At 35.9% G+C, this 25,531-nt stretch overlaps 1 protein-coding gene across 1 annotated transcript in view; it reads left to right on the top strand.

Moving 5' to 3' along the window:
* The window catches only part of DOK6 (docking protein 6), a 257,083-nt gene that overhangs the window by 191,019 nt on the left and 40,533 nt on the right, over positions 1-25,531 (top strand). Inside the window, exon 7 of the mRNA XM_064705765.1 lies at positions 13,453-13,570. Coding sequence (XP_064561835.1) covers positions 13,453-13,570 — 118 coding nt within the window. The remainder of the gene's footprint in view (positions 1-13,452; positions 13,571-25,531) is intronic.

The following is a 25,531-nucleotide window of genomic DNA, read 5'->3' as shown; positions in this document are numbered from 1 at the left end:
ATTGGACCACTTTTATTTTCTGATTTTAAAGAAAATATTGTCTGGAATGTAGAATTATTCCATTGGCATTTTTTCAGGGGTTACTAGTCATATCCAAATAGTGCAGCAGCATTCAAAACCTATGCAGAAGGTGTCATTCACTTTCTCAAAGAAAATACCTCATCCCACTAAGAAATTCAAACTTCCACAGCCACTAGTCTCCCATTCATCCTTTCCTTACTGAGTCAAGACATTTTTTACCCCTCTTCCTCTGTGAACTGCTGGGTTTCATTGTGCCCCTATATGGCACCTTGCAGTCAGCAGGAGGTGTAAAGATGAGGTGTAAAGTCCAGATTCTCCAAGGAACTCCGTAGGTTTTTGGCATTCCTGGGTCTTTGCTTTGTGTTTGAATGAAAGCACAGAATAGAGAAAATCTTTACTATGGCAACGAAGGGTTTGTGCAGCTGCTCCTACAAAGTGTTGGGGGTGGGACAAAGCTGTTCCTCATGTCAAAAACACTGCAGACAACATAAAGGTTTGTGGGGTGTGTAGGTAAGTGGCGTGGGTAGGTGTGAGAGCAGAGCTGGGAAATCCTTATATAAGAGTGTGTCAAATATTTTGGTAGCTGGTGATGTAATTTAAATGCCGTTTTGCCGTTTGGAAACTAAACTTGCCCTGGAGTTTTGAGTGTTTTTGCAATGGTAGTAATCATGAGGTTTTCATTCAGAATAGGATGGGTAAAATTAAATTCTTCCTTTGTCTGACACAATTTTGAAATTTCTCTTATGCATAGCCATAGAGCTGGATGATCTTGAATGCAAAAAGGTATTTTAAATCTCTCCGATGGACTATACCCCAAGTACCTTAGAACATGGGTGGGCATCCTTACCAAGAAATTACTCTTGTTATTTTCTCCTTAAAAATTTCTGGAATATTTTGTATACTGTCACCATGTTCTTTTACTATTTGTCCATCATGCTACCTAAGACTCAGAGTGAAATCTGCCTTCCTGCTAATATAAACTGTGAGCTCAGCCAAAGTTTGTATGAAAAGCTTTGTAAAGGTGTCTTACAAGTGAGATGAGACAATTTTTTATCTGCATGGAGCCTGCTCCATCCAATGAATCCAACCTGAAGCTGCATACATGAAACCTATGAACACTGTTTTCCCTGTTCTGTTCACCTCAGTTCCATGTTTGCATGCAGCTGGGCTGCACTGTGAACATTTCCATTTAGGTCACCACAGTCTGGTTAGCTTGTTTGAATGCAACAGGGCAAAGAGGTTTTCATAGTGAGATATCCAAAGATGCAACCCCTCCTGAGAATTTAGCGTGTAAGCACTTTAAAAATCCCTGTAGCCACCTATCTACATTTCTGGGCTCTTTTTAAAGAGCTATTTCTTAAAAGTCAGATATCATTTATTTCAACTTTACAAAGCTGCATTTGAATATAAGAGGATTTGAAGGTTAGTGACATGAGCAAATTTGTAATTTTTTTTCCACTTTTCTTGTGCTTTGCAAAATATTGCACGTTTATAGAAATAACAAAGTAGATAGAAAGACACTGTCAGGCTAAAATTCATATTTGTTTCCAGAAATGCAGGAAATGAAGAGCCAAAGAACTTTTCTCTAAACAAAATTGATGATTTGTTTAGCAGTTTTGCTTGCTAAAAGCTGTGGGTGATATGAACTATAAATTAGGAATAGCTGCTGTAATTATGTGGTGGTTGTTGCACGTCTGACTGAAACCCAGCCCTCCCCTTAACTAACCTCAGAGAAGCATTTAATATGGAAGGGAAATTTTCTTTTGTATTGTGTGCCTTTAAACAAGCTCACTTGTGTAACTGTGCTGGTAGGTTCACGTCATTGAACTCTCTCAACAGAGAAGCAGGTTAAGTTGAATGAAGTATTACTAAAAAATAATCCTCAAACCACCTCACCAGGGGGCTTAATTTAGTACTAATCTCATATCTGCTATTTTCAGAAAACTGTTTCTTATAAAACGAAGCAACTATAGAGCTTCTATTATTATTAGCAAAAATAATAGCTGATGAAGTTATCCAGTGCTCTCAGGAGACAGGTATTATTATAATATTAATAGTAATGAGTAAAATGAGGCACAGAAAGATTAAGGCCAAACTCAGCTGTATATGAATTGCCCAAGGTCATGGAATAATCAGCTGTATGCTAGGCACAGCACGAAAACAAAACAATAGCAAAACAAACCCTGAATCATAGTCAGTTGCTTATTCGCAGAAGAATGATCTTCTGAAAAAGGTATTTTTCACATGGTTTTCATCAGTCTTTTGAATTATATCATCATTTTGTGTCTCTTGTCAAGCAAGGCCTTCCTCTGTTGCAGTAACTCTGTTTAGGAGTTCTTTATATCACTCAAGGGAATAGTTAAGGCTTTGTCTCTGATTAATAGAAAACTTTTTATCAATGATTTACAGAGGGGCACCGTGCTTTTCAGAGAATAGGGGAATTATAAAAAGTAATAATCTGAGAAGGGATCAAAAATTCTCATAACAGCTCTAAAGTTACTTTGTAATTCCCTCCTGTGCTTTTTGTGCTTTGCTTCATCAGGTACTTGGTAGGACAAAAATTAGGCGAGGTTCACCCTATGTCTTAATTTTGTGGTTTTTCTCCACTTCTGTTCATTTTATAAAGATTATAAGGATTTTAACATGAAAATTATTTATGATCTCTCTGATTATGTTTAGACTGAAGACAAGAGATACTGAGCATCTAAAGAAGCCATATCTGATATGCAGAAACTTTCCTATACTGCAAGTACATGCAGTCTTTCAATATGTATTTATTAGATTTATTTAGAGCCTATCCAGATAGAGTTTGGTTTTCTCTTAGCTGTAGGTTGTTGTTCTTATGCTACTGATGTCTTATATGATAACAGCCATGCTAAAGGTTTTTATTTATCAGCTATGCAGGCATCTACTTGAGGAGAATTGTTAGGCAGTAGTAGAGACTGCAGACCCTGTGCTGTTGGTTTGACATTATTTCACTGACCACAGTGGCTGAGTTAAACAAAGATGTGCGAATACCACAGTCAGCAGAATGTCAGTTTGGCTCGATGGCACTGTGCACCTCATTGGTTCTCAAATTTTCAAATCCATTGAATATAGGATCAAAAATACTGGCATTATAAGGGTGGTCAGCTCACCCCTACTTGCCTGTTCAAAGCAGGTATAGCATAAAACTAGGTAAAGCTAGCCAGGGTCTTATCAAGTCAAGTTTTGAATACCCCCAATGACGCAGATTAAGGGAGCTCATTCCAGCACTTGGCTGTTCACACTGTGAATGATTTTTTTCCTTAGGCTTGTCTCAAATTTCCCTTGCCACAGCCTGTGACCTGTTAACTCCTGTCCTTTCACTCTGCATCTCTGATAACAGTCTTCTTTGCAACATATTTTTCAGAAGAGAGAGAAAAAAATGGGTTTAGATTTATTTTAGCCTTTGCTTTCTCATGGTGACTAAACATTAGACATTTAATCCACCGACACTGATCATGTTCTGCTTCTTAGAGGCTCTTTGCCAGGCTCTCTCCAATTTGATATTCCTCTTGTGCCTGGGCCCTGAAGATTTTGTGAACATAGCTAAACTTCCAGATGTAGTTTCTCAATTGCCAAATGGGGAAAATGTGACTTCTCTGGTTGTATTTACCATGCTTTTGCTAATGTGGTCCAGTGTGTCATCCATAGCCTCCATCACTGCATAGATGCTCTGGCCATTCACATTATCACCAGGACAGCAAGTTCCTTTCTGGCAAAGTTTTTATCTATAAAGTCAGTCCCCAGACTGTGCTTGTGTGCAGTTGCCCTGGCCCAGTTGCAGCACTGACATCTCTCATTGCTGAATTTCATGACAGTCCTGTCAGCCTTTCCCTCTGCTTTGCTGAAATCCCTTGAATAGAAGCCCTCCTGTCTGGGTGTTTGACTATTCCCCCTGGTTTGATGCCATCCCCAACTTTTCTAAGAGTCGATTCTGTTCCACTGCCCACACTGTGATGAAGATGTTAAATGTAATGAAGTATTGTTCCATCTCAGCTGCAGGAGTAGGTTTTTCAAGAATATTTCAGTTCTGCAGCGTTCAGCAGCAAGGAATTAATGCAGATTTTCTGTGCTATGGCAGAAGTATCCATTTCTCTGTTTCTTATGACTGTCTCAGGGTAAAAGCTGCTAGTCTCATAGCATATTCAGTCTGTCAGAATCCATTTCCATAAAGACTGCTGCCAGGCAAGATTCATATGGTTTCGTATGACTGGCTGTTGAATGCGCATCTCTACAGTCTTTGTGATTCAAAACCCGTTGATAAATCAGCAAAGGTTCTTCTCTTCATTATCTTAAACATTTCCTTGTAAAATATAGTGGTAAAAGTTGAAATTGTTACTACCTGAGATTTTTTAGAATCCTTTGTAAAATGCTGGTATTTCTGTGATGTGTTCCCACATATTGTCTGGTGTTCAGTTTTCCATACGTTTTGTTTTACAAGGAAAAAAAGCAATGGAGTTACAGATTTCCATGGCAACGGGTATAATTCTATTTCCTTTGTTTTGTGAAGCTGAAACAGGCAAAGGAATGTTTCATTAAATAACAACTATGGATTTGAAAAGACTTGGTTATATGGCATGTGGGCATGTATGTACAACTTCTCCTGAGCCAAGCAACTTTTGCCAGCAGAAAAAACAAACACCTGGCTTTTGTCTGAAAATTAAATTAGGGGAAGAAAGGTTGCTAATGGTAGGATTTATTGGGCTGATGCAAGTATATGGAAAGATAAAGCAATCTATGAACATTTCTCTATCTCCCACCTTTCCAAACTGAGTTCCTGACTTGCAGCTACTTTTGCTATATTAGTAAATACACATCAGTAAGGAAGCAAAAATTTCACTGGCTTCTTTCAGAAGTTTGAATTGCAATTCAGATAATCATATCTCTCACTACCAGTTGTTTCTAGGCCACAAAACCCCAAATACTTCCAAATATACATTACATAGTTTTATTTAGAAGTGTATGCACTGCTTTTTAATGATCGCTTATTTCAATTTTAAAAGAACAATGTCAAGAAATCTCTGTCTGTATCTATCTATATACATGATCATGGTGTGATCCCTGTGTGCAAGGACACACAGTGGAAAAGAACAGCCCTTTATTTTCATATACCAGCTTCTCAGTTGATTTTAGATCTGTAAAAAACTCAATTAAAGGCCATGCAGCTCCTGAAGTAAATATTTAATTGTTAATAATAGGTTTTCTTAAATTAAATTAATATGTGTTCATATGTGCAGGCATATGCCTCCCTCTCGCCCCCCTCAAAAAATACAGTATGTTTCAAAGCTAAAACTTATTAATTTACATTCATGTGCATTCCATATGTATAACTAGCCCCAGTATGTGTGATTCAAGATGCATTTCAAATGTCTAAAAGTAAATAGTTAAAAGGAAGGAACCATGTTTTTTGAAGATTTTTGAAGTTATCTGGGAAGACTTTACCACATAGCAGTAATTTTAATGCATGCTAGGTTAGCTATTTCTTGTTTTTAATTGAAATGTCTTTGTATGACATATAAAACTAACTTCTGAAAATGTCAGAAAGTAGAGGTCAGCCAGACTATGTATGTTGCTGAATACTAGAGTCATGCACTGATAAGCTTAATGAGGAATATTCATGAAAAGTTATTGATGATTTCAGTTTCAGAAAGTATTCAGAAAATTGTCTTCCTGTCATTTTATTAAAGTTCATCGGTCAGTAATTTCTGTATACCGAAATTAAGTTAAAAGAGATGTGATTTCCACAAGTATATGTAATTGGAAACTACTGATTTGTTTTAGACAATAGAAGAAAAACTTCTTGAGAAATCTCAAGAGGTCAAAGTAATTTGCTTTATCAGAAATAATTGAAGCCAAATAACTGGCGGGGAACAGTGAATATAGATTGCACCATTTTTTAGAAATCCAGTTTTCAGCCCCGAATTTATTCAAGTGGGGTTCTCCCAACTGAGGACAGTCTGTGTTCATCCCTATTTCACCTTTCTTGCCACATGCTAGAGAGAGACGTTTTTCATACCATGGCTTCCACCACACCAGTTCTGAAGCAAACTTCTATGAGGTCAGAAAGGTTGTCCTTACAGTACTCCCAAGTAAAACACTGAGATTTCAAGTGTCCCAAATATCTGTTTAAAATATGTCATATCTTTTGGCAAGTAATTCCATGAAAAAAAACTCATACTTTGAAGGTTTTGCCAGAGTATTTCATGCTGAGTCAGACTCTCGTAGCTTTGTAAGAAGGAGGAATACTCAGCAGAGCAAGGAGAGTGAAAAACAGACAGGGGAATGAGGACAGAGGAAGGACTTGTATGTCAGCACTGATAGCAAGCCTCACTATTTTTAGCCCTGGCTTGACAAACCTCATGAAAGAGCCACTTCTGGAACTCCATAACTCTCAGGCTGAATTACCCAGAAAACACTTGCTCCAAATGAAGAAGACAAGTTTTTGTTGAGGGTCTCCTTCTTTGATCTCTCTAACTGATGCATTTCAGTTTGTTCTTTTCCACCTCAACTGACTTATCCTTACACTGTTCAGAAGGTCTGGGACTCTCCCTATTCCCAGGGAGTAAAACCTTCTCTATAATTTTAAAAATGACACTCACAGACTGGTTGAAGATGGAAGGGTCCAACCTCTCTAGCTCAAGCAGTGCCATTGAAACTGGTTTTCCAGCAACACGTCCCAATGTCTTTTGAATATCTGCAACGTGAGAGATTGCACAACCTTCCTGGGAAATCTGTGCCAGTGCTTATTCCACCTCATAGCAAAGGTGTTTCCTGATCTTCAGCAGGAATCTCCTGTGTTTCAGTTTCTGCACATTGTCTCTGGTCCTGACACTGAGCACCACTGTAAGTAGCCTGGTTCTGTCTTCTTTCCCCCTCCCATCAGGTATTTACAAACATTGATGAGATAAAACCCTCCCTGCTCCAGGCTGAACAACCCCAGCTCTCTCAGCCTGTCCTCATAGCAGAGGTGATCCTTTCCCCTGATTATCTTCATGGCCCCCTCTGCACCTGCTCTAACAGGTCCCTCTCTTTTTTGTGCTGGGGCTCTTAGAGCTGAATGCAGTGCCCCATGTGGGGTCTCACAAGGCAGAAGAGAGGGAGAATCACTTCCCTCAACCTGCTGGCTCGGGTGTGGCTGGCATTCTGGGCTGCAGGCATACATAGCTGCCTCCTATTTCATGGCAACAGAAAGGACAATCAATATCTGCAAATAACTTCTGTGCAAAACTGGATTCTCTACCATGCACACATATATATATGTATACATACATGTATTTCTTGAAGACATTAGCTCAGTTGTGTTTGTTTCTACTGAGACCAGAAGTATAGCCAGGCTTGAAATAGTCTCAGCTCTTTCCATGTTGGCATTATCTCCCATGTCATTAGTGAATGATTTTATGCAATGAAAAATGGATAAAGTGTTTCTTATTTATAGTAAAATGGCTCAAACCTTTGAAAAATGTAAGAATCTGAGCTTCTACCCTCAGACTAATTATTATAGTTTCCAGGAAACTACTTTCACAAAAGGAAGAAACCCACAATTTTGTGACGGAATATAGGTGAAGACACACACCTTACTGACATTCAACAAATATAACCCCAACGTGCTGTAAAATGGATCTAATTTTCCTCCAACTTCAATCCTTTCTGTCTGGCCACATTGATCTATTATGAGCTTCTTTTAGAGAAAAGAAAAAATAAAATAAAAAAACTTTTTCATGAGACTTGTGAGTCTCATATATTGGTGAGGAATTTGCCAATATTATGTATTCTGTCAGGAGCAGCAAGTTGGATTAAACTGTAAAAATAAATATAAATCAGTGCATAGCAAATAAATAGTATGCTGATACCTATAAATTATTATATTAATAGTTGACATGTTTAAATAATTAACACAGTCCAAGCAACACATATAAAAATGAACATAACTATGTTCTAAGCAGGCTAAGTGATTGTGAAAAAAGGGCTACAGAAGAATTGTAACCAAAGAGTACTAGTAACACATCACCAAAGGAAAGAATTTTCTCACTGGTATTTCATGGGACTGTATCTGCATCCAGTTTTATTAAGTATTTTCAAAGAAGGATCAAGGCTCAGTCTAGTCATTTTACTTCCATATCTTACATTTATAACAATGTGGAAGTGGATCAATGAAGAGACAGAATTCAAAATGACGAATTGGAAAATTGTTTGGAGCAGGAGAATTGATTTTAAAAGAAACCTGGGCAAACCTGTGCTGATGAAGAAACAGTCTGCTTTACAGTACTGGATGAGAACTGTTTTTTGTAAAATAGATCTATGTGTCATAGTATAAAAGTTGAATCCAGGACAACCGTTGCTGCTTTTGCAAAAAAGACAAACATGATACCCTTTTTTTGGTCATGATAAGAAAATGAGAAAACTCTATGCCAGCTAATTGACACTTGTGAGGTGAAATATATTTCTTAAGCCCTCTTTCTCTTCAAGGCATAACACAAAAAGTAACCTTCTTAGGAGTTAGAAAGAAAAAAAATCTAAATAATGATATTAGATTCATATTTCTAGACTACTACTCTCGTTAGTCTTCTGTGACCTAGTTCTCTTGCTATTTGTTTAAAGACACTAATGAGAATTTGAAATGAGACAGAGGGTTTTATCCATAATAAACTAACCTATTTTCAGAGCATATCTGTAAAAAGCAAACTGTCCTTATTGCAGACTAAAAAAAAATATGGAATGAACTATAAATTGCTCAGTTTGTCTCCTCAAGCCAAATGTATTTTCTGTCACCTTCAGTGTTTTGACTTTTTAATGAAAAAAATAAAACAGAGAGAATAATATGCTAAAAAGATCAAAGCTCAGAACCCTAATACAGTTAACAGGCTCCATTTTTGGAATTGTATTCATTATTGGTATCAGAGTAACAAATCTATTGAAGTGAATGGAGATGGCCTATGGGAATTAAAAGAATATTTACTCTTTTAGACTTTCATAAAAGAGCAATAATGAAAAATATGGGAAAATTCTTACAGTGACACATTAATAGAATTCTTTCTTTTTTTTTAATTTTTATTTTATTCAAATAGACCTCTAAGAATAATAAAGTTGTCACTGGAAAAGCAAAAACTTCATAGAGCTCACTATTTTTGATATTATGGCTTTGGATATTAGATTTGAATACAGAAAAGAAATGTAATGTTCACTGTATGAAAGGTATTTTATCAGACAGATTCTGGGGGAAATGGATGAAGCGTAACTACTGCATGTTTCCTGTCAGTTAACAAAAATGCTTCAGTGATAATTGTGGTTTTTATATTCCTACCACAAAATTCCCTGAGTTAATGTGGTTTTCATGTGTGCATTTCTACTTTTTACTTAAGTTCTAGTTCTGTTCTCACTTTCTACCTCATAAACTGGGGGAAAAAGTCTAGGTTATGTTTTTTATTTCCTGAAGGAAGTCTCATCAGATTTGAGAAATATTTGTAGCTAAATCATTCTAGGTTCATGATTAATTTGGTATATTGCTCTTGCTTTCCTCTATCAAGACCAACTCCCCTACAATGAGAAGGAACATCTTCAACTAGACCTGGTTGCTCAGAGCCCAGCCCAATCTGACCTTGAATGTGTCCAGGGATGAGGCATCCAAAACCTCTCGGGGCAACCAATGCCAGTGTTTTACCACCCCCATCACAAAAAATTCCTTTTTCATGTCCAATTTAAATTTACCCTTTTTTAATTTAAAACCCTCACTCCTTGTCCTGTTACAACAGGCCCTGCTGAAAAGTCTGCCCTATTTTTCATATGGGCCCCTGTAAAGTACTGGAAGGTCACAATAACTTTTTCCTGAAGCTTTGTCCCTGAACATCTCCAGTCTGAACCCCAGTTCTCTCAGTTTGTCTTCACAGGAGAGGCGTTCTAGCCCTCTGATCATTTTTGAGTCCCACCTCTGGATGTGCTCCAGCCAATTCCTGTCTTTGTGCTACAGACCCCAGAGCTGGACACAGTACTCCGGGTGGGATCTCACCAGAGTGAAGTAGAGCAGCAGAATCATCTCAAATTCATTCCCAAATAGAAATGTTTACTTCTTCTCTGTGTCTTTGCTGCCTCTGTCATGATGGGCCCTTTCTGTACAGTTGATGCTTATGCATCTGAGCCTGTTTGCCAGCTCCTGAGAAAAATGTGTTGGTGTTGCAAACAACAGCTGAATATTGGCCTGTTATTTAAGAACAAATCCAGACCCAGAGATGTTTTAATTTTATGCATGGTAAACAGACTTAATGAGATAGGTGAAATAATTTTAAATACATTTTAACCATTACATTTCTGTTAAATGAAGGACAGTAATAAATCTTTGCAGAATGATTTACCTGCTTTGAGAAAATAAGAAAATTTAAAGGTTATTTACTTGATTTTCAACAGTGAAAAGTTCTCTGTTTGCATTAGCTGCTTCAAAAAAAGTGTGGAGTGCCAGTTGGTTTTTAATGAGGCATAGTAAAAAGACAAAAGGGAAGGGCATGGAGGACAAAGTCTCTGAACTTATAACTGTGTTCTCTTTCACTGGTCTGGAACACCAGAGGTCTTGAACCTGAGCATCTAATTTTTTAACAGTTAGACAGTTTTGTAAATCTTCCCTGATTTACAAGTTGTTTGTTTGTTTTGTTTTTCTAGTTTAACTTCATTAGCTACCAGAATTTAATTTACAAGTGGGAGTCAGGGATTCTGAAAGAGTAGATCTCTGTACTTTAAATGTCAGTTTAGCTTGTAATTATTAATATAAAAAAGAGCAATCTAGTAGTATATGAACAATTGATAATATGGATGTTTTTATGTATTTTCTTCACTTTCGTTTTCAAGTTTTTTTATCTGAAACACCCACAATGTAATATATAAGATGTTCTCCAGAGAAAATGGGTTTCAGTCAATATATTATTCAATTTTCTTTGAACAGAGAAATATTTTTACTACCAGCAGTTTGTAGAAGTAAGCATTCTGTCATTGTCAATTACATTTGATCAACAATGTGAATTTTATATGGATAAAACAGATTAAAAGAAAAATTACAGCTGATGGTAGTCTACTATTCGGTAAAAATAACTCCACAGATAAATTAATATTACCATCCCTTATATGATATACAAGGTAGTAAGGTCTTCAAATCCAAAGGTTTATGTTTCTATTTTAAAGTTGCAAATGAAAAACAAAATTGATATTTTATTTTAAAGTTGGGGTTTTTTTCTGAGGATGATATTGTAATAAACTAGAAATTGCATTTTTTTCTCTGTGGAGTCCCCAGAGAAATATGGTTCATCTGGTCTTATTGCAGTTAGCATATGGTGATAATTCTTACCCAAAAGGTGATATCAGAAGTTGTTCCTTAGTTAGAGAATCTGAGGAAACAAATTATTGTGAATGCTTTCAGTGCAGTCTTCTGCACTAAAGCAATTCTTACCTTATTTTATAATGAGAACAGATTTTTTTTTTTTTATTCTCCTAAATCTCTAATGTGTGCAAATAAAGTTCTTCTACATCAGTATTGGTCAGATGAGGCAGGAGCTAATCAACTCAGATCAGGAATGATGATACATTTAGTCACATATTCCATTCAGTCTGTGGATTTAGCTTTGAGATAATAAACTGCAGTCAAAGTGGTTCTATTTACTGGAATTATTTATTTCAGAATGCATACTAAGAAAATGTTTTGCCTTTAATTTACCTTTTGAGTCATTAAATTATTAATAAATAATTGGTAAACTAAATTTCAAAGATTATTTTATATAATTTTCCTCTTTGGCAAATTTACTCTTGTTACCCTTGCTATACAAACATGGTAAAATAGTATATAGGGTTTGTTACTGTCCTAATCTCTACAATAAAGGAAATTCTGTATATCAATAAAATGTAAACCCCTAAGCCTTCCTAAAGTTGGAATTCTTGTGAGAAGGCTTTCAGACTTCTTTTTTAATGAACTAAATGTTTCTGCAAGCTCTTTACTTCATATCAAATAGCTTCTAGTTATGATCTGCACCACTGACAAATGAAATGTAATACTTGGCTGCAAATGAGCAGAAAAGACATTAGCTGTATACTGGGAGTTATTTTGATGGCAGTTCTCAAGAAAACAACAACAGAAGTAATTACAGCAGATTGATCTGAAGCAAAATATATTCCATGCATCAGTTTGTGTTAATATTCAAAATTTAAATCATTTTAGATCTTTGGGTGGATGTTGTCTCTAAATATATTTTGGGGGAAGGAAGAGATTTCAATTACAGAATAATATGAGTACAGTTAAAAAGGGCTTTTTTAAATTTGGCATTATGATTCTCAGTGAGGAATCCCTAAGAACTAATGACTAAACCTGCAGTAACTGATCCAAACCTTGAATACCTTCTGCTCTGGAGCTGAACTCTCTGCAAATGAGTTTCTAGGCACACCCTCTCAGAGTACCATCCTGGTGCCTCCCCTGAAACTAAGAGATTTTTCATTCTAAATATTGAGACCTAATTGATCCTTCAGTATTGATATTTTCAGACATCCTCTGAAAAAATTATGCTTGCAGTGTTATGGTGATTTTTTAGATCCCAAAAATTATTGATCACATTTTAAATTCTGTAAAGCCAGAGATACAAAATATTTGCAGGTGCATTCTCTTTTCTTCTAGACACAGAAGGCTTAACAGGAATATCCAAAGAGGTTGCCAGAATGCACAGTCCTTCATCTTTCTTTTTTCTCTGTAGTGTTGCCTTGTCTTTCACTCACATCAATAGTTTGTTGGAGACAGAGATCTCTTTAATAAATTTGACATTTCCTCTGTCAGGTTTCTGTGCTGTAGCTCTTGGTCACAGGGACGCTTACCATGCAATTCCCAATTTCAGTCACATAAAGTCTCCCAGACCAGGAAAATCTGCTCTTGAAGCTGAGCCTGCTACTGGTGATGAGACGCCTCCCCTTCAAAGGAGGATTAGGAGATTAATGACTCTCCATTGCTAATTCTCTGCTGGTTGTTTCAGATTCTCTCTTAGCATCTTTCTGGGTATTCAATCCAATATGCAGGCTAAATGACCAAAAGGAAATGTCATTGCAGAGGGATTTTAGAATTCAGGCATATGTTAATCCATCGTTTTCATAAAGAAGAACATAACAAAACCCTGGCAGCAAGAAGAATAGCTGTAGAAAAATAGGGTCATATTGTGATGTCCTAATATTAACCTCTGCTAGTGAACCTATAGACCCAGATTCACTTTTGCAGCTTTTTCCTGAGCATTCACAGTGCTGATGCTTGTAACACAGTTTAAATAATAGTGGAAAACCTGTGGTAGTTTAGAAAATGGTATGTGCATGACAACATAGATTCAATTTACAGTTTTGAGATTATTAATCAAGGATGCTTATGTGTGACCTTCCATTTATGTTTGCTTTGGCTTTTAGCTCCAGACCAGTCTGTCTGAACCAATGACTTTATCCAAGTCGATCTCCCTTCCTCGTAGTGCATATTGGCATCACATCACCCGGCAGAACAGCGTTGGAGAAATCTACAGTTTACAAGGCAAGTTGCTTATAATGCCATCTCCATTAGCTTCTTTCCATTTCACCAGAATTCATGCAAATTGCTTTTTATTTGCACTGGTTATTTTCTCTCCATTTCATTTTATCAATTGTCAGGAACCTCAGCAGGATCCCCAAATTTACATAAAATAGGTTTCTTTTAGTCATTTTGTAAACAAATGGTGAAAATTATTTCTAGAATCACCACATAAAGTTGGATAGACAATTTGGCTCAATGTGGCTTCTCAGTAGCTAATGAATGTCAGGTTGTTTTAGTATTTTCTACCAATGAGATGGGGCAAGTATTTGGGCAACCTCAGGGTGCCAAATTAAATCTACATAAAGTGGCTATATGAGTTGCAAGATTAAAACAGAGTAATTCTAGGAAGAAGAGCTATTCTTGGTGAATTTGCTTGGCAAATCATATATGTGAACTGTTGACTCAACTTACTTACAGACCTTCAACAAATCATCTTCTGTCTATGGTTTTCTTTCATATGTTTAGATTTGCTAAAGCTTTCAAATGCTATAATTAGCATAACTTGATGATGATGATTCACTGCTCTTAAGCTGAAATTGATTTTTATCTTATAAGAAAATGAAATTATTGTTACATTTAAAATGTAGACCTTTTAAAAATAGCCTTTTGTAAACATATCGCTTTGTATTATTTCTAAAGGCCTTAAGGATTTCGTTTTAGTTCTCTCTTAATAATCTGTTTGCATAAATAATTTACATTTAGATAGGAGGTTAGAAACTGCTTACCAACAAGAGTCCCCAAAGCAAGGAGACAGTACATATTTTCAATAAAATAAGTGAAATTCAGTGTATAGATGAAGGACATTAAATGCTTTGTTTTGTGAATTATCACATAAATTAAAATCAGCAGGTGAACTGTGCATTCAGTGGATGAGTCATTAAAGGGTACAAGCATTTGTTTCCCATCATTCTCCGTAGAGCAAAGTTAATTTTTAATCATGTTTGTAGTCTTACATTTAAATACCTGTAATGGAAAAAAAGAAAATAATATTTCAGAAGCTGTTTGTGAAAAAAGTTATACTTGTACCTCATCCTACATATATTCATCATGTTACTGATATTCTTAATGGACGCAATGAGAATGCAAAAAAGAAGTTTATTTGTAGAAATGTTAGTTTTCTTCTTCTTGTGTTCTTGATGTGTCTTTTCTTCATTAGCAAGACAGTAAATGTGTTATATTCACTCTCAAATTTTTTTCTTCCTTATAAATGGCCTTTAAAGTAAAGGAAAGCAAAACTTTAAAATAACAATAATATATCTATACCACCAAGCTATGCAGGATTCAACATACTGGAAGTGTTTGATTAAAAATGTAAGAATTTTTCTTTCTGGAAGTATGCAGATTTTATTCACATTTCCACTGAAATGTGGGGCTAATAAATATTTCAGAACTTAAGATTTTCATTTTTCCTACATGTACTATGATGACTGAAGCCTGAGAAAATGTGGTTAATTTCAGGAGAGACTGATATTCAGTCATGCCAGTGGGCAAGGAAGTGCATCCAGAAGACTCTGGTTGCAAAACTTTTCCACGCAAGACTACCATTCACTATCTGTAATGAAAATCTCTTTGAACCTTCTGCTGCAATTACTAATTAAAATCAGTGAATTTGCCGCAATTACTAATTAAAAACAATGAATTTGCGCAGAAAGTGAAGCGGGTGCAAAGCGCACCTTTTCCTCCTCTCACCTTGTCATTCCAACAGCCTTTGCACTGCAGGGCTGTCAAAGCATCAGCCCACAGGAGCTCTGCAGATGTGGGTGGAAGGTGGGCAGCAAGGAAGCAGATTGTAAGCATCACTTCAGCCCTCACCTTCGCAGAGCAGCCAGCTGAGAGGAGCTGGTGCAGAGGGAAGCATCACCTGCTGCTGCCAGAATCTCCTCCGAGCTTCCAAAGGTGCCTCGCGCCTTCGGAGCGGAGACGTTCTCTTCAGAGAATGGGACACTGGTCTCAGCTCTGCACTTCATGGGCATCTACAACAAAGCTTTGAACACTCAGGAAACAAGTCTGAAAATTCCCCACATACTTCTGACCATCTCACAAACTCTGAAGTGAAATAAACAGAGTGATGTCTACCTGAATCCAGGTGACTGTCAGTGTCAGTAGGAGTAGCCAGGTTCACTGCTACGTACAAGGGCTTCCACAGTGCCAATTACTTCAAACTTGCAGGCTGAGGTGACTGGAATTTAATTAATAGCAGCTGGTGATGTATAAGGAGAAATGAATATGTGCTCATACTACCTTAGATAAATTGTCTCTTTGGGAGTTATTTAGCAGTCAAATTTAACTTAATTAGTAGTGTGTGTTGATCTGATAATGAATATGCTATGGAGTAAGAAGGTAGTGGGTTTTGTGATTTTTGGTTTTCAAAAACTACATTTCAGATGAAAAAGGGGCCTTCAATAAATGAGTGTTGGGTCTATTATGCTCCATTAGCCCATGAAAATACTTACATGTAAAGAACTGTAGAAATTAAAACATAGTATAATAGAGCTAAAGTAACACAGGTTGCACAAAATATCATCAAATGAGATGGGATAGTTTCTATTGATAATCCAAGTTTGCCTTTAATTACAGTTTAGAAATTAGATAGTGTCCTTTAATATTTATTTTCAAAGAGAAATTTAAATAGCAGAGGAAATAGACCTCTACACCATTTTTGTGCATACATGAGTATGGCATGTATGAATTGTATGTTTTCATAAATAATTGACAGCTCTAAAAAAAATTTGAGCCCAACAGAAGATAAACATTCATTGATATGTTATGCTAATACACATCAAAAAATTGATAAAAATGTGAAGCCAAGAGTAACCTTATTAACTGAAACCTTGATTAAAAAGGAAAAAATATATACAGCCATATAGGCATGTAAAAAATTACCTTGTATGTTTACTTGTAATTTAGTGTTTCTTGTTTATACCTACCAAAAAATTTAACAGTGTTACACAGGATATTTAAAATTGACAAACAAAACACATGAGTTCTTATACAACAAAAGATATTAAGGAGAATTAATCTTTTTTTAGTTTTTTTTTGTTGTTGTTTGTTTGTTTGGTTTGGTTTTTTTATTTATTTTCCATTTAGAACTTTTAATTTGTTTAAAATGAAAAAAAAAAAAAAAGATTGCAGACTGAATTTTCAGCTATCTGAAGAACTCTAGTCCTTGCCCTTTAGAGTTTGGATGATACAAATGTTAAACACACTCAGTTTGTGTATTATTATATAAATAAGGCCAAATAGAATTTTGGTATTGAAACATTAATTAGCTTTTTGTATTGCAGTTATTGAAATCCCTGAGGAAATTATGTTCAGAAAATCTAATTACAGCCTGGCCTTTTTCCAAGAAATTCAAAATTAAGAAATGCTTTCAGTCACTCCTGTTGTGTTTGATCTGGTTTGTCCTCATTTTTTGGACTTGGATTTTGCTATCCATACTCTAAATAATGAACACCTACCCACAAAGGCAGTGCTACTCATTCCATGAGAGTGCTTATGTGAAAGAGCACATATTTGTATAAGAATTACACCAGTAACATCTTACCTGTTTCTTCCAAAAAGAGAACACTAAAGGGTTGGGGGTTTTTTCCCCCATTTTTTTCCACATTTTTTTTCACAGTATTGCTTATCACAATTTGTTTATAATGAATTTTATTTGCTCTGTCAAAAATTATTGCCACAGTTTGTTGTAAACCCATAGCAAAGTAATTAAATTACATGGAAAAATATTAAGAAGCTCACTAAGAGTCAGATTCATAAACGTAGTGAGGAATTTTGAGAAATAAAACTATCATCTTTGAACAGATAGGACTTCAGCTTGTAAGCACATGCCAAACTCATTAGCAGACAGAAATAATAAATGACCCTGATGAAGTTTGAAGGAATTTTGCTGTTAATATACAATTACCTTTTGTATGTAACAATAAAGATGCCAGAAACATAAGGCTGGTTTTGGTTTTGCAAACCAAAATGCAAGGAAGCTGTGGTCCCTCTGTGGCCTTGGTAAGCAAGCCTGCAATGCACATTGTCTTTTGGCTTTTTAGGTGAGAACTCACCCTTTTTTCTTTTTTCTTTTTTCTTTTTTTCTTTTTTCTTTTTTCTTTTTTCTTTTTTCTTTTTTCTTTTTTCTTTTTTCTTTTTTCTTTTTTCTTTTTTCTTTTTTCTTTTTTCTTTTTTTTTTTTAATATGTTTTAAGCAGGATAACATGTAGTCTTAGTCTGGTCAGTTAAAAGATGCTGTGCATAAAAGGGAGACAAAGTCACATACAAAAAACCCATCTACACAGTTTTCCTTTTTGAAGTAGAAACTCTGATATGTGACTAAAAATAATCAGAGAATATTCAAGTTGCTAAATATTTAGAGGGGTTTGAATCATCCTGTTCAACCTTCCTTAAGCTAATCCTGCAGGAAATTCTGATGTAGGCTTCTGCAGCTTTCTGCAAATTAAAGTATGTAAAATGAATGGGAGAGCATTCGTCATTTTGGCATTTCCATTGTTTGTTCATATGTCCAGCAATAGAGTACGGAATCCATTTCCCCATCTAATCTTGGTGCCTGAGCAATGTGAATAACACAGAATGTTAGAATATATCTGTTATATAAACCTGATCGCTCAGTGATTTTTCAGTAAGTGTCTACCAGCAGCTAAAGCTGAAATGCTTTATAGCCTTCCACATTCCCATTTCCTTCGCTGAATCGCATCAGGACCTTCACATTAGTAAATGAAGCCTATAAAGTTTGAGATATGAATAAAGGACACCTGGAACAAGATACTTACTGAGTAGAAACTACATAAGAGCTACATTATTTAAAATGACTGTATTACGTGTCTTCTCAAGTCTTATGCAGTAGATTTGATCCTTTCCTTTTGAGCTTTGAATTTCTGTGCTGAGTAGTGCATCACTAGGCTGATTTTAAAATGGCTTATTGGAAGTGGGATATGTCTTACTCAGAAACCAGAAAAGAACTTCATTTTGCTCAACACTGATTGCTGCCTCTAACCACGAGCATTACTGACAAGCTCTAAAGTGTATCTTGACATATTCCCATTCATTCTGATAAATCATTGCTGAGTTAAGAGGTTGTTTCAATTATGAGCCATGAAAAATAGAGGAAGGTGGGAAGCCAAATACGATTAACAAAGCATATTTCGCTGTCAAATTCAGACCTCCTGGTTTCATTTAAGCCCAATACTTCGGTGCCCTTTCTCTCAGGAGATGGTTCTTCAGTGAGATCACTTGTCAATGGGGCTGTTCTGTGCCAGACCAGAAAGCACAGAAGTCACTGTACTCTTGACTTAAAACTAAAAGCCCAAATGGTGTAAGGAGAGCAATTAAATATTGGCTGATTGCCTCCTCTCCCCTCCAAAACCCAAAAAATGGAAGTTCTTCAGTGCAAACTACACAGATTCTTAGCTATAAATCTCTTCTTATGTCTTAGCTTAATGACTTCATAAGTATGTGATGACAATAGCTTCTCACTCTATTAGTGTGATGAAGCTTTGCCCCCAGCTTTACGTAAGTGACACCCGGAATCTTCACTCTGATCTTGCCTGAGACTCATTACAGTTATGCTACAGTCATTTGATCTCTCTGCTGTATTGTACGATTCAAGGACCTGCAGTGTGCCATGAGAGCTGCAGTGCAATTTTCCTTGAATGTGTGCACTGGGAGAATTGGCACAACCAGCTCCATGGATGCTCTCAGCTGGTACTGGGTTGTCTGAAGAAGAAAGGTTTGCACCGTTAGATCAAAGAGAAAATTGAAATACTTGTCAAAGATCAATTTTGTGAAAATTGCTTTTTTTCGATATAAATTGTTTCACCAATAAATCTGGACTGCTTTAGCTATGACTATCTGATTTTGTGTTAAGTATGTTATCATGGTTAGAGTCAAAAAGATTGTCAGTTCATTTTTGTAATTTCAAACAAATTGAAATACTTTTATGCTGACAAATCACTCAAATTATTACTCAAAATCATGGATGGTTAAACCCCCTTTAGAGACAACTTGGGGTGAGGGGAACCCTGAATGCTTGAGAAAAAAATACCTTGGTAAAAAGATGTGTTCTCTTTAGTATTTCTTTGCAGGACCAGCTTATACTTGTTTTTCTTTCATTAAATATTTTTACAAAAAACAAAGAAATTATTGAAATTGACACTTCAATAGAACATGTTCATTAAATATTTTATAAACCAGAAACAATGTAAACTTGAAAATAGGCTGTGAAACAGGAAGAATGGGGGAATGTTAATAATCCCAGCTTTGCCAGCTGCAGCAAGGAAAGAATCCAGGCCTAAGGATGTCAAGTGCAATTTATTGTGTTCTGCTGTCAGTGGAAAAAAGATCCTCCCTTCACATTATAAACTGTATGACATAAAATAGGAACCCATAAATGTATAATTAAGGGCTGGTTTAAATTGACATAACGTTGACCTTACTCTTGTTTGGTTGCTATGAAGTTTAAAATATATATTTTTATAGAAAGGGCATCATAAGATCTCAAATACATTAACCTTATGTTTCTATAAGATTTTCTTTCACTTGTAACTTATTTTGCTAACGAACAAAAAAATTGTGGTGACAACATTTGTGGCACATGGCATATGGTCTGTTGCTAGTACAGACCTATTTATTTTCTTGGTAAGGTCAATTTAAGCACAATGAACACCCTACTCAGTATGTTCAGTTTAATCAAGCCATAAGAATATGCTCTTTATAACTCTATAGTGCATTTGAGCCCTGCAGAACTGATTAAAAATCATAGTATTATTCAGTAGAGACAAAAAAAATTGTTCAAAAATCTTAGAATGTCTTTCATTTTCTATTTGTTATAAAAAGCCTTTTCATCTTGGTGAATTTTTATATCCTGCCAACTTTTTATTTGATCAAAATGATACATTGTAAGAAACTAAGATAAATTTCACAGAAGTAAGAACTATGAATAACAAAAGAAATGTCCTGCCAATGCAGAGTTAGCAAGATTACACCAAAGTAAAAAGTTTATCTTTTCAAAAACTGAAGTCTGCAGCTCCTTGCAGTTCTATGTTTAAACACTAGAAGCAAGTTGGCTGTTTAGCTGCTGGATAATAGTTTATCCTTCAAAATTCTTTGAAGTTTCCTTTTGGGGTATGATTTTAATGAAAGGTTCATTTCCTTGAGTTTAACAGATGAAATATTCTGTTATAAACTACATGGAAGAAAAAAACATACAATACCAGATTTGGAGAGAGATAAAAGATAAAAGACTTGGGAGAAACCAGAGTTTCATACTCTGGAATTTACATGATAAATATCAGAACGGGGTGAAGATAAAATTATAAGATTCCTACTACTCCCTTTAATGGCTAAACTATTGATGTTATTGTTGGTAGGTCAAGTTTACATGCAGAGATACAGTGCCATTGGTGTTTTCTCTGAGCTGGTTGTAGTGAGTGTGACACAGCATGGCTGGTGTGGTTGTGTTCCCAGCAGTGTCCTGTCTGCTCCCCTGTGCTCAGCCCAGCACAAGGAAATGAAGGGAACCAGCAGCCTGTGCTGATGGGGCACAGCTTTTTGCCTCAGAGGCTGTTTGTTCTACCCTGGGTGTGTTGATTGTCTCTAAGCACACATCTTCTATCTACCACTTGTCCTCCTTGTGCTTTCATCCTCAGTCAGGATAGCAAGAAAGTCAGAAATAATTCTTTTTTTTATCTCCAAACTCTGTTCAGCCTAATAGAGCCAGTGCAGGATTTTTCAAAGCTGCTTGATATGAGCTGAATTGGTGCCACTGGCTTATATTCACTATTATCATGCACTTGGGTAAATCATCTACTTCATCTCTTGAATATTTAGCTGAGAATTGTGCAAAGCTGTGTTTTCAACCTGAAAAAGACACATGGCTAGTTAGCTATAGCTATACCACTTTCTATGTTTCCTGAATTAAATGTAATTAAAATAGGAGTTTTATCAGCTGTTTGGTTTCAGTTTCCAAGAAAAATTCTCTTCTCATGGCTTACAACACTGCTCATTGTTTTTTCATTTCACTAATTAAGCATTTAAACTAACAGCCTTATTCTTTTCTGTACTGAAATTCTGTAAAGTTGTCATTACTGGGTATGGATCTTTTCCATGGAAGTTAGTGAAAACTGCAGGAAGCAAGTTTTCATTTTTACCTCATTTTGCCACTTTTCCCCACATCTGTATAAATAGATAACAAAATCTTTTCTTCCTAAGTACTGATACACACAAGCCAGTGTAGCACCTCTGTCTCCATACACTTGCCTGTCTTTTTGCTAAAATAGGGATGGGGTTTGGTTTTCTTATTAAGTTTGTGTATGCTGTATGGTTTGTAATGGGAGGTTGTCAGATTTCCTAGTTTCTTGATTGTGAGCTGAAGGCATCAAACCAGGAATGCAGGTATCCAAATGTGCTTTCTGTTTCTTCTTTTAATATGTGGACAAGTTTTGGGAATAATCACAAGTAATGGTGTTGCTGAAAATTTGTTTCAGAGACAGTTTACATGTGTTGAACCTTTTAATTTTAAAAATCCAGTTCTCATGATAATTGTTGTAAATACATCAATTTAAATGATTGGTTGTTGACAGGTTGTGGCCACTTATTTTTATCTGTTATTGTTATGCTGTTCCAGGACATCTCATCAGGTTTGCAGGGCTTCTCTTTATGAGATGAAAGTTCTATCATCACCAAACATTTAATGTCACAGGCATTTTATGATGGAAAAGATAACCTGCTCTGGGTTAGGAAATGGAAATGTGTTTCATTCAGTCTTGTCAACTGTCTCATTACTCCCCATTCATCAGAGCAGGTATTTAATTCTGAGACATAACTCAGCAGTTTTTCATCCCTTTCATGCCTCTTATAAAAAAAACTTGCCTCTGATCAAGCGTGTGTTTTGGTTTAAATGTCAATCTGTTTCTGGAGAGTCTTGTTTTTCTCTTGTCACCATGTGTCAACTAACACAACCCAATTTTAACAAATAAACAGGGAGAAGGTCTGGGAACAGGGTCATGGACAGCAAATGCCAGACATTATCTGTACCAGTGTGTGATTCTTCACTCCTAATAAATACTGGTTTTCATGAGCTAGTCATTTTGACTCTCCAGGATACCAATGAGAAGATCTCTTCACAATGCCTATGGCTGCAAAATTCCTGTAACTTCTAGGCCATAGATCTTCTCTTCATCAGTATAAGAATGAGGAAAAGGAATTTTTCTTGAGCTTTTTTATAATTTTGTACCTGATTCCCTGACCAGCATTTCAAAGCAGAGAACTTCTCCATCTTATGCTCATGGACTGGACCAGCACCAAGGTGTCTTATGCCTGAAGAAATGTAGAGAACAGCTCAAGATCCCTCTTAACATATTCAATTTAAGCTTCTGTCTTCGTAGTGTGACTTGTTTTTTGCTTATGCTGCAGTAAATAGGAATCTTGCCAGGGACATGAATGACATGCTAGTGCATAGGTACTGTCAAATGGGAAAATGTGCAGAGAAATAGAATACTATCATTACTATGAATATAAGATGCTTGCCTATTTTTTTTTATTTAAATATTCAAAACCATGTAAGATGTTAAAGAAAACCTTCCTAACTAGACAAGAAAGAGAAGTTAATTTGTTGTTAAGGCATTGGTCCTCACCTATTGCCAAGTCATCCTTGCTTCTGAAAGAAAACAGCCAAATTCTGCAGACCTTACAGGATGACAACCTCCCTCTATATCTCATGTCCACAAGCATTATAGCATAAACCAAATCCTCACCTCTGAGCATTTCTTCAGTGGCCCATGTAATTATGTAGAGCCTTTTTGATGGAAGTCAATATTTATCCTAATAGTTATGGATCTCAGTGAATTTTATGTGATACAGTATTTGCACATTTGCTTTGGCCTTAAAAATTATCTTTATGAAAGACATTTCTTTGTCTTATTTTTTTACACCAGTGAGGTTAGACAAGAAAAAAATTGACAATATCATTGCAGCTGTGGAAATGGTTAAATAGTTTAATAAAGCCTCCTCAGTGCCATCACACAGCATGAAATCGTCCCAACATACAGCACTGCAGTATAGACTAATAACTAGAGAATGGGTTTATACCTTTAGACTGTCAGTAAAGCAATATTCAGCCTCAACAGTAGGGGAGTCATGATGCCCTTATCTCCCTGAAAGCAGCCCCTAGTCAGTAGGAGCTCTAACGCCAAACCCTCTGAGCTGCTGCTTGAAGCTATTTTTCATCCTGAAGTGATAGATAGAATCAGCTTTGAACCCTGTTTTTGCTGACCTCAGAGGAGTAAATTACCTTACACTTTGAGGCAGCATGACTCACTGTCTGACTGTTTGCACAGCACTTGCAGTTTTCACCTACCTGGGAAGGAATCATTGAAATCTGGCAATTATTGTGACAGCTCTCATCTGGCAGCCAAGCATTGGTCTTCAACCAAGATGATACAGTTTATGTACCTACTCTTTGAAATTTGTTGTTTCTTTAAGTAGCCACTAAAGCCATCAACCCAGAGTTACTTTTCGAGAGATTTTTTTCTGGGACAAAATTATTCAGAATTAGTTCATAGCATTTTGTCTGAAATGAAAATACTTCATTTTGCTGACATATTTATTTAGAGGACTTTCTACTTTTCCAGATAGTTACAGTTGGAGGTGGAGGTGGGGGATTGTTGGGAGTTTTACTAACAGAAACTGAATACGAAGCTCATTGATATGTGTACCACTCATTATAGATATCCCCAAACATCTTATACAATAAGGTCATACAAAAATCCTGTTATCAGGACTTTTTAAACCTTGAAAACATTTAAAAATTGTGACTGTGTTCACAGGGGTCTCAGGTTGAGGGAAGAGACAAGGATTTGACTCCATATTTCAGAAGGCTTGATTTATTATTTTATGATATATATTACATTAAAATTATACTAAAAGAATAGAAGAAAGGATTTCATCAGAAGGCTAGCTAAGAATAGAATAGGAAGGAATGATAACAAAGGCAGCTGTCTTGGACTCTCTGTCTGAGCCAGCTGGGCTGTGATTGGCCATTAATTACAAACATCCAACACAGACCAATCACAGATCCACCTGTTGAGTTCCACAGCAGCAGATAACCATTGTTTACATTTTGTTCCTGAGGCCTCTCAGCTTCTCAGGAGGAAAAATCCTAAGGAAAGGATTTTTCATAAAAGATGACTATGACAAAAAAAATTGTGTGGATGACAATTAAATATATAATCATAAATAAGATTTGAGTTTATATAATATTACGCAACATGTTTGCATAAACTATTGTAACAAAGATGTTATTTCAATGTGAAATCACTTCTAAACTTGTACCTGAAATACCTCTAAATGTGCTAAACCCTGCATGTGTTCATTATATATCTTGTAAATTATATATTCAGTTTTAAATGTCTGCAAACTTAAATAACTCACATCCAGGAGTTATATTGAGGAAAAAACAGTTTTTCTTCACAAAAATATGTATTTTCTTCACAAAAATATGTATTAGATCAAAAAATATTATTCAGTCAAAATTGGACTTAAGCAGAAAGCCATGCTACCTATCAAATTATCACATATTTTTATTTTGTAAAGCACATGACCATGTACATCATCTTGTAAATCTCCTTACACTATCTGTGTGACATATTTCTCTTTTTTGAGTTGCCCAATGAACATTATATTTGTGTTAAAATTTTTCTCAGTTCTTGCCTGTGTAATATTTTTTTCATTTCTTGTAGATCATACAAGATTATTATTCCCTATTATTCAGATGGCTCTGATACACAAATGTTGGTGACAATTAGGTCCAGTGTTCCTGATTATGTGTCAGAGTAAAATGAGTGCCAGATCCCAATCTGTTCTAGGTCAGCATAGCTTTGCCAAAGAGACCTCCAAGTGTTTTTGCTGAAGAGATATATGT

Source organism: Zonotrichia leucophrys, chromosome 2 (assembly GCF_028769735.1).
Source record: "Zonotrichia leucophrys gambelii isolate GWCS_2022_RI chromosome 2, RI_Zleu_2.0, whole genome shotgun sequence".
Taxonomy (NCBI): domain Eukaryota; kingdom Metazoa; phylum Chordata; class Aves; order Passeriformes; family Passerellidae; genus Zonotrichia; species Zonotrichia leucophrys.
The sequence above is the reverse complement of the archived record's forward strand: the minus strand, read 5'-3'. Positions and strand labels throughout refer to the sequence as shown.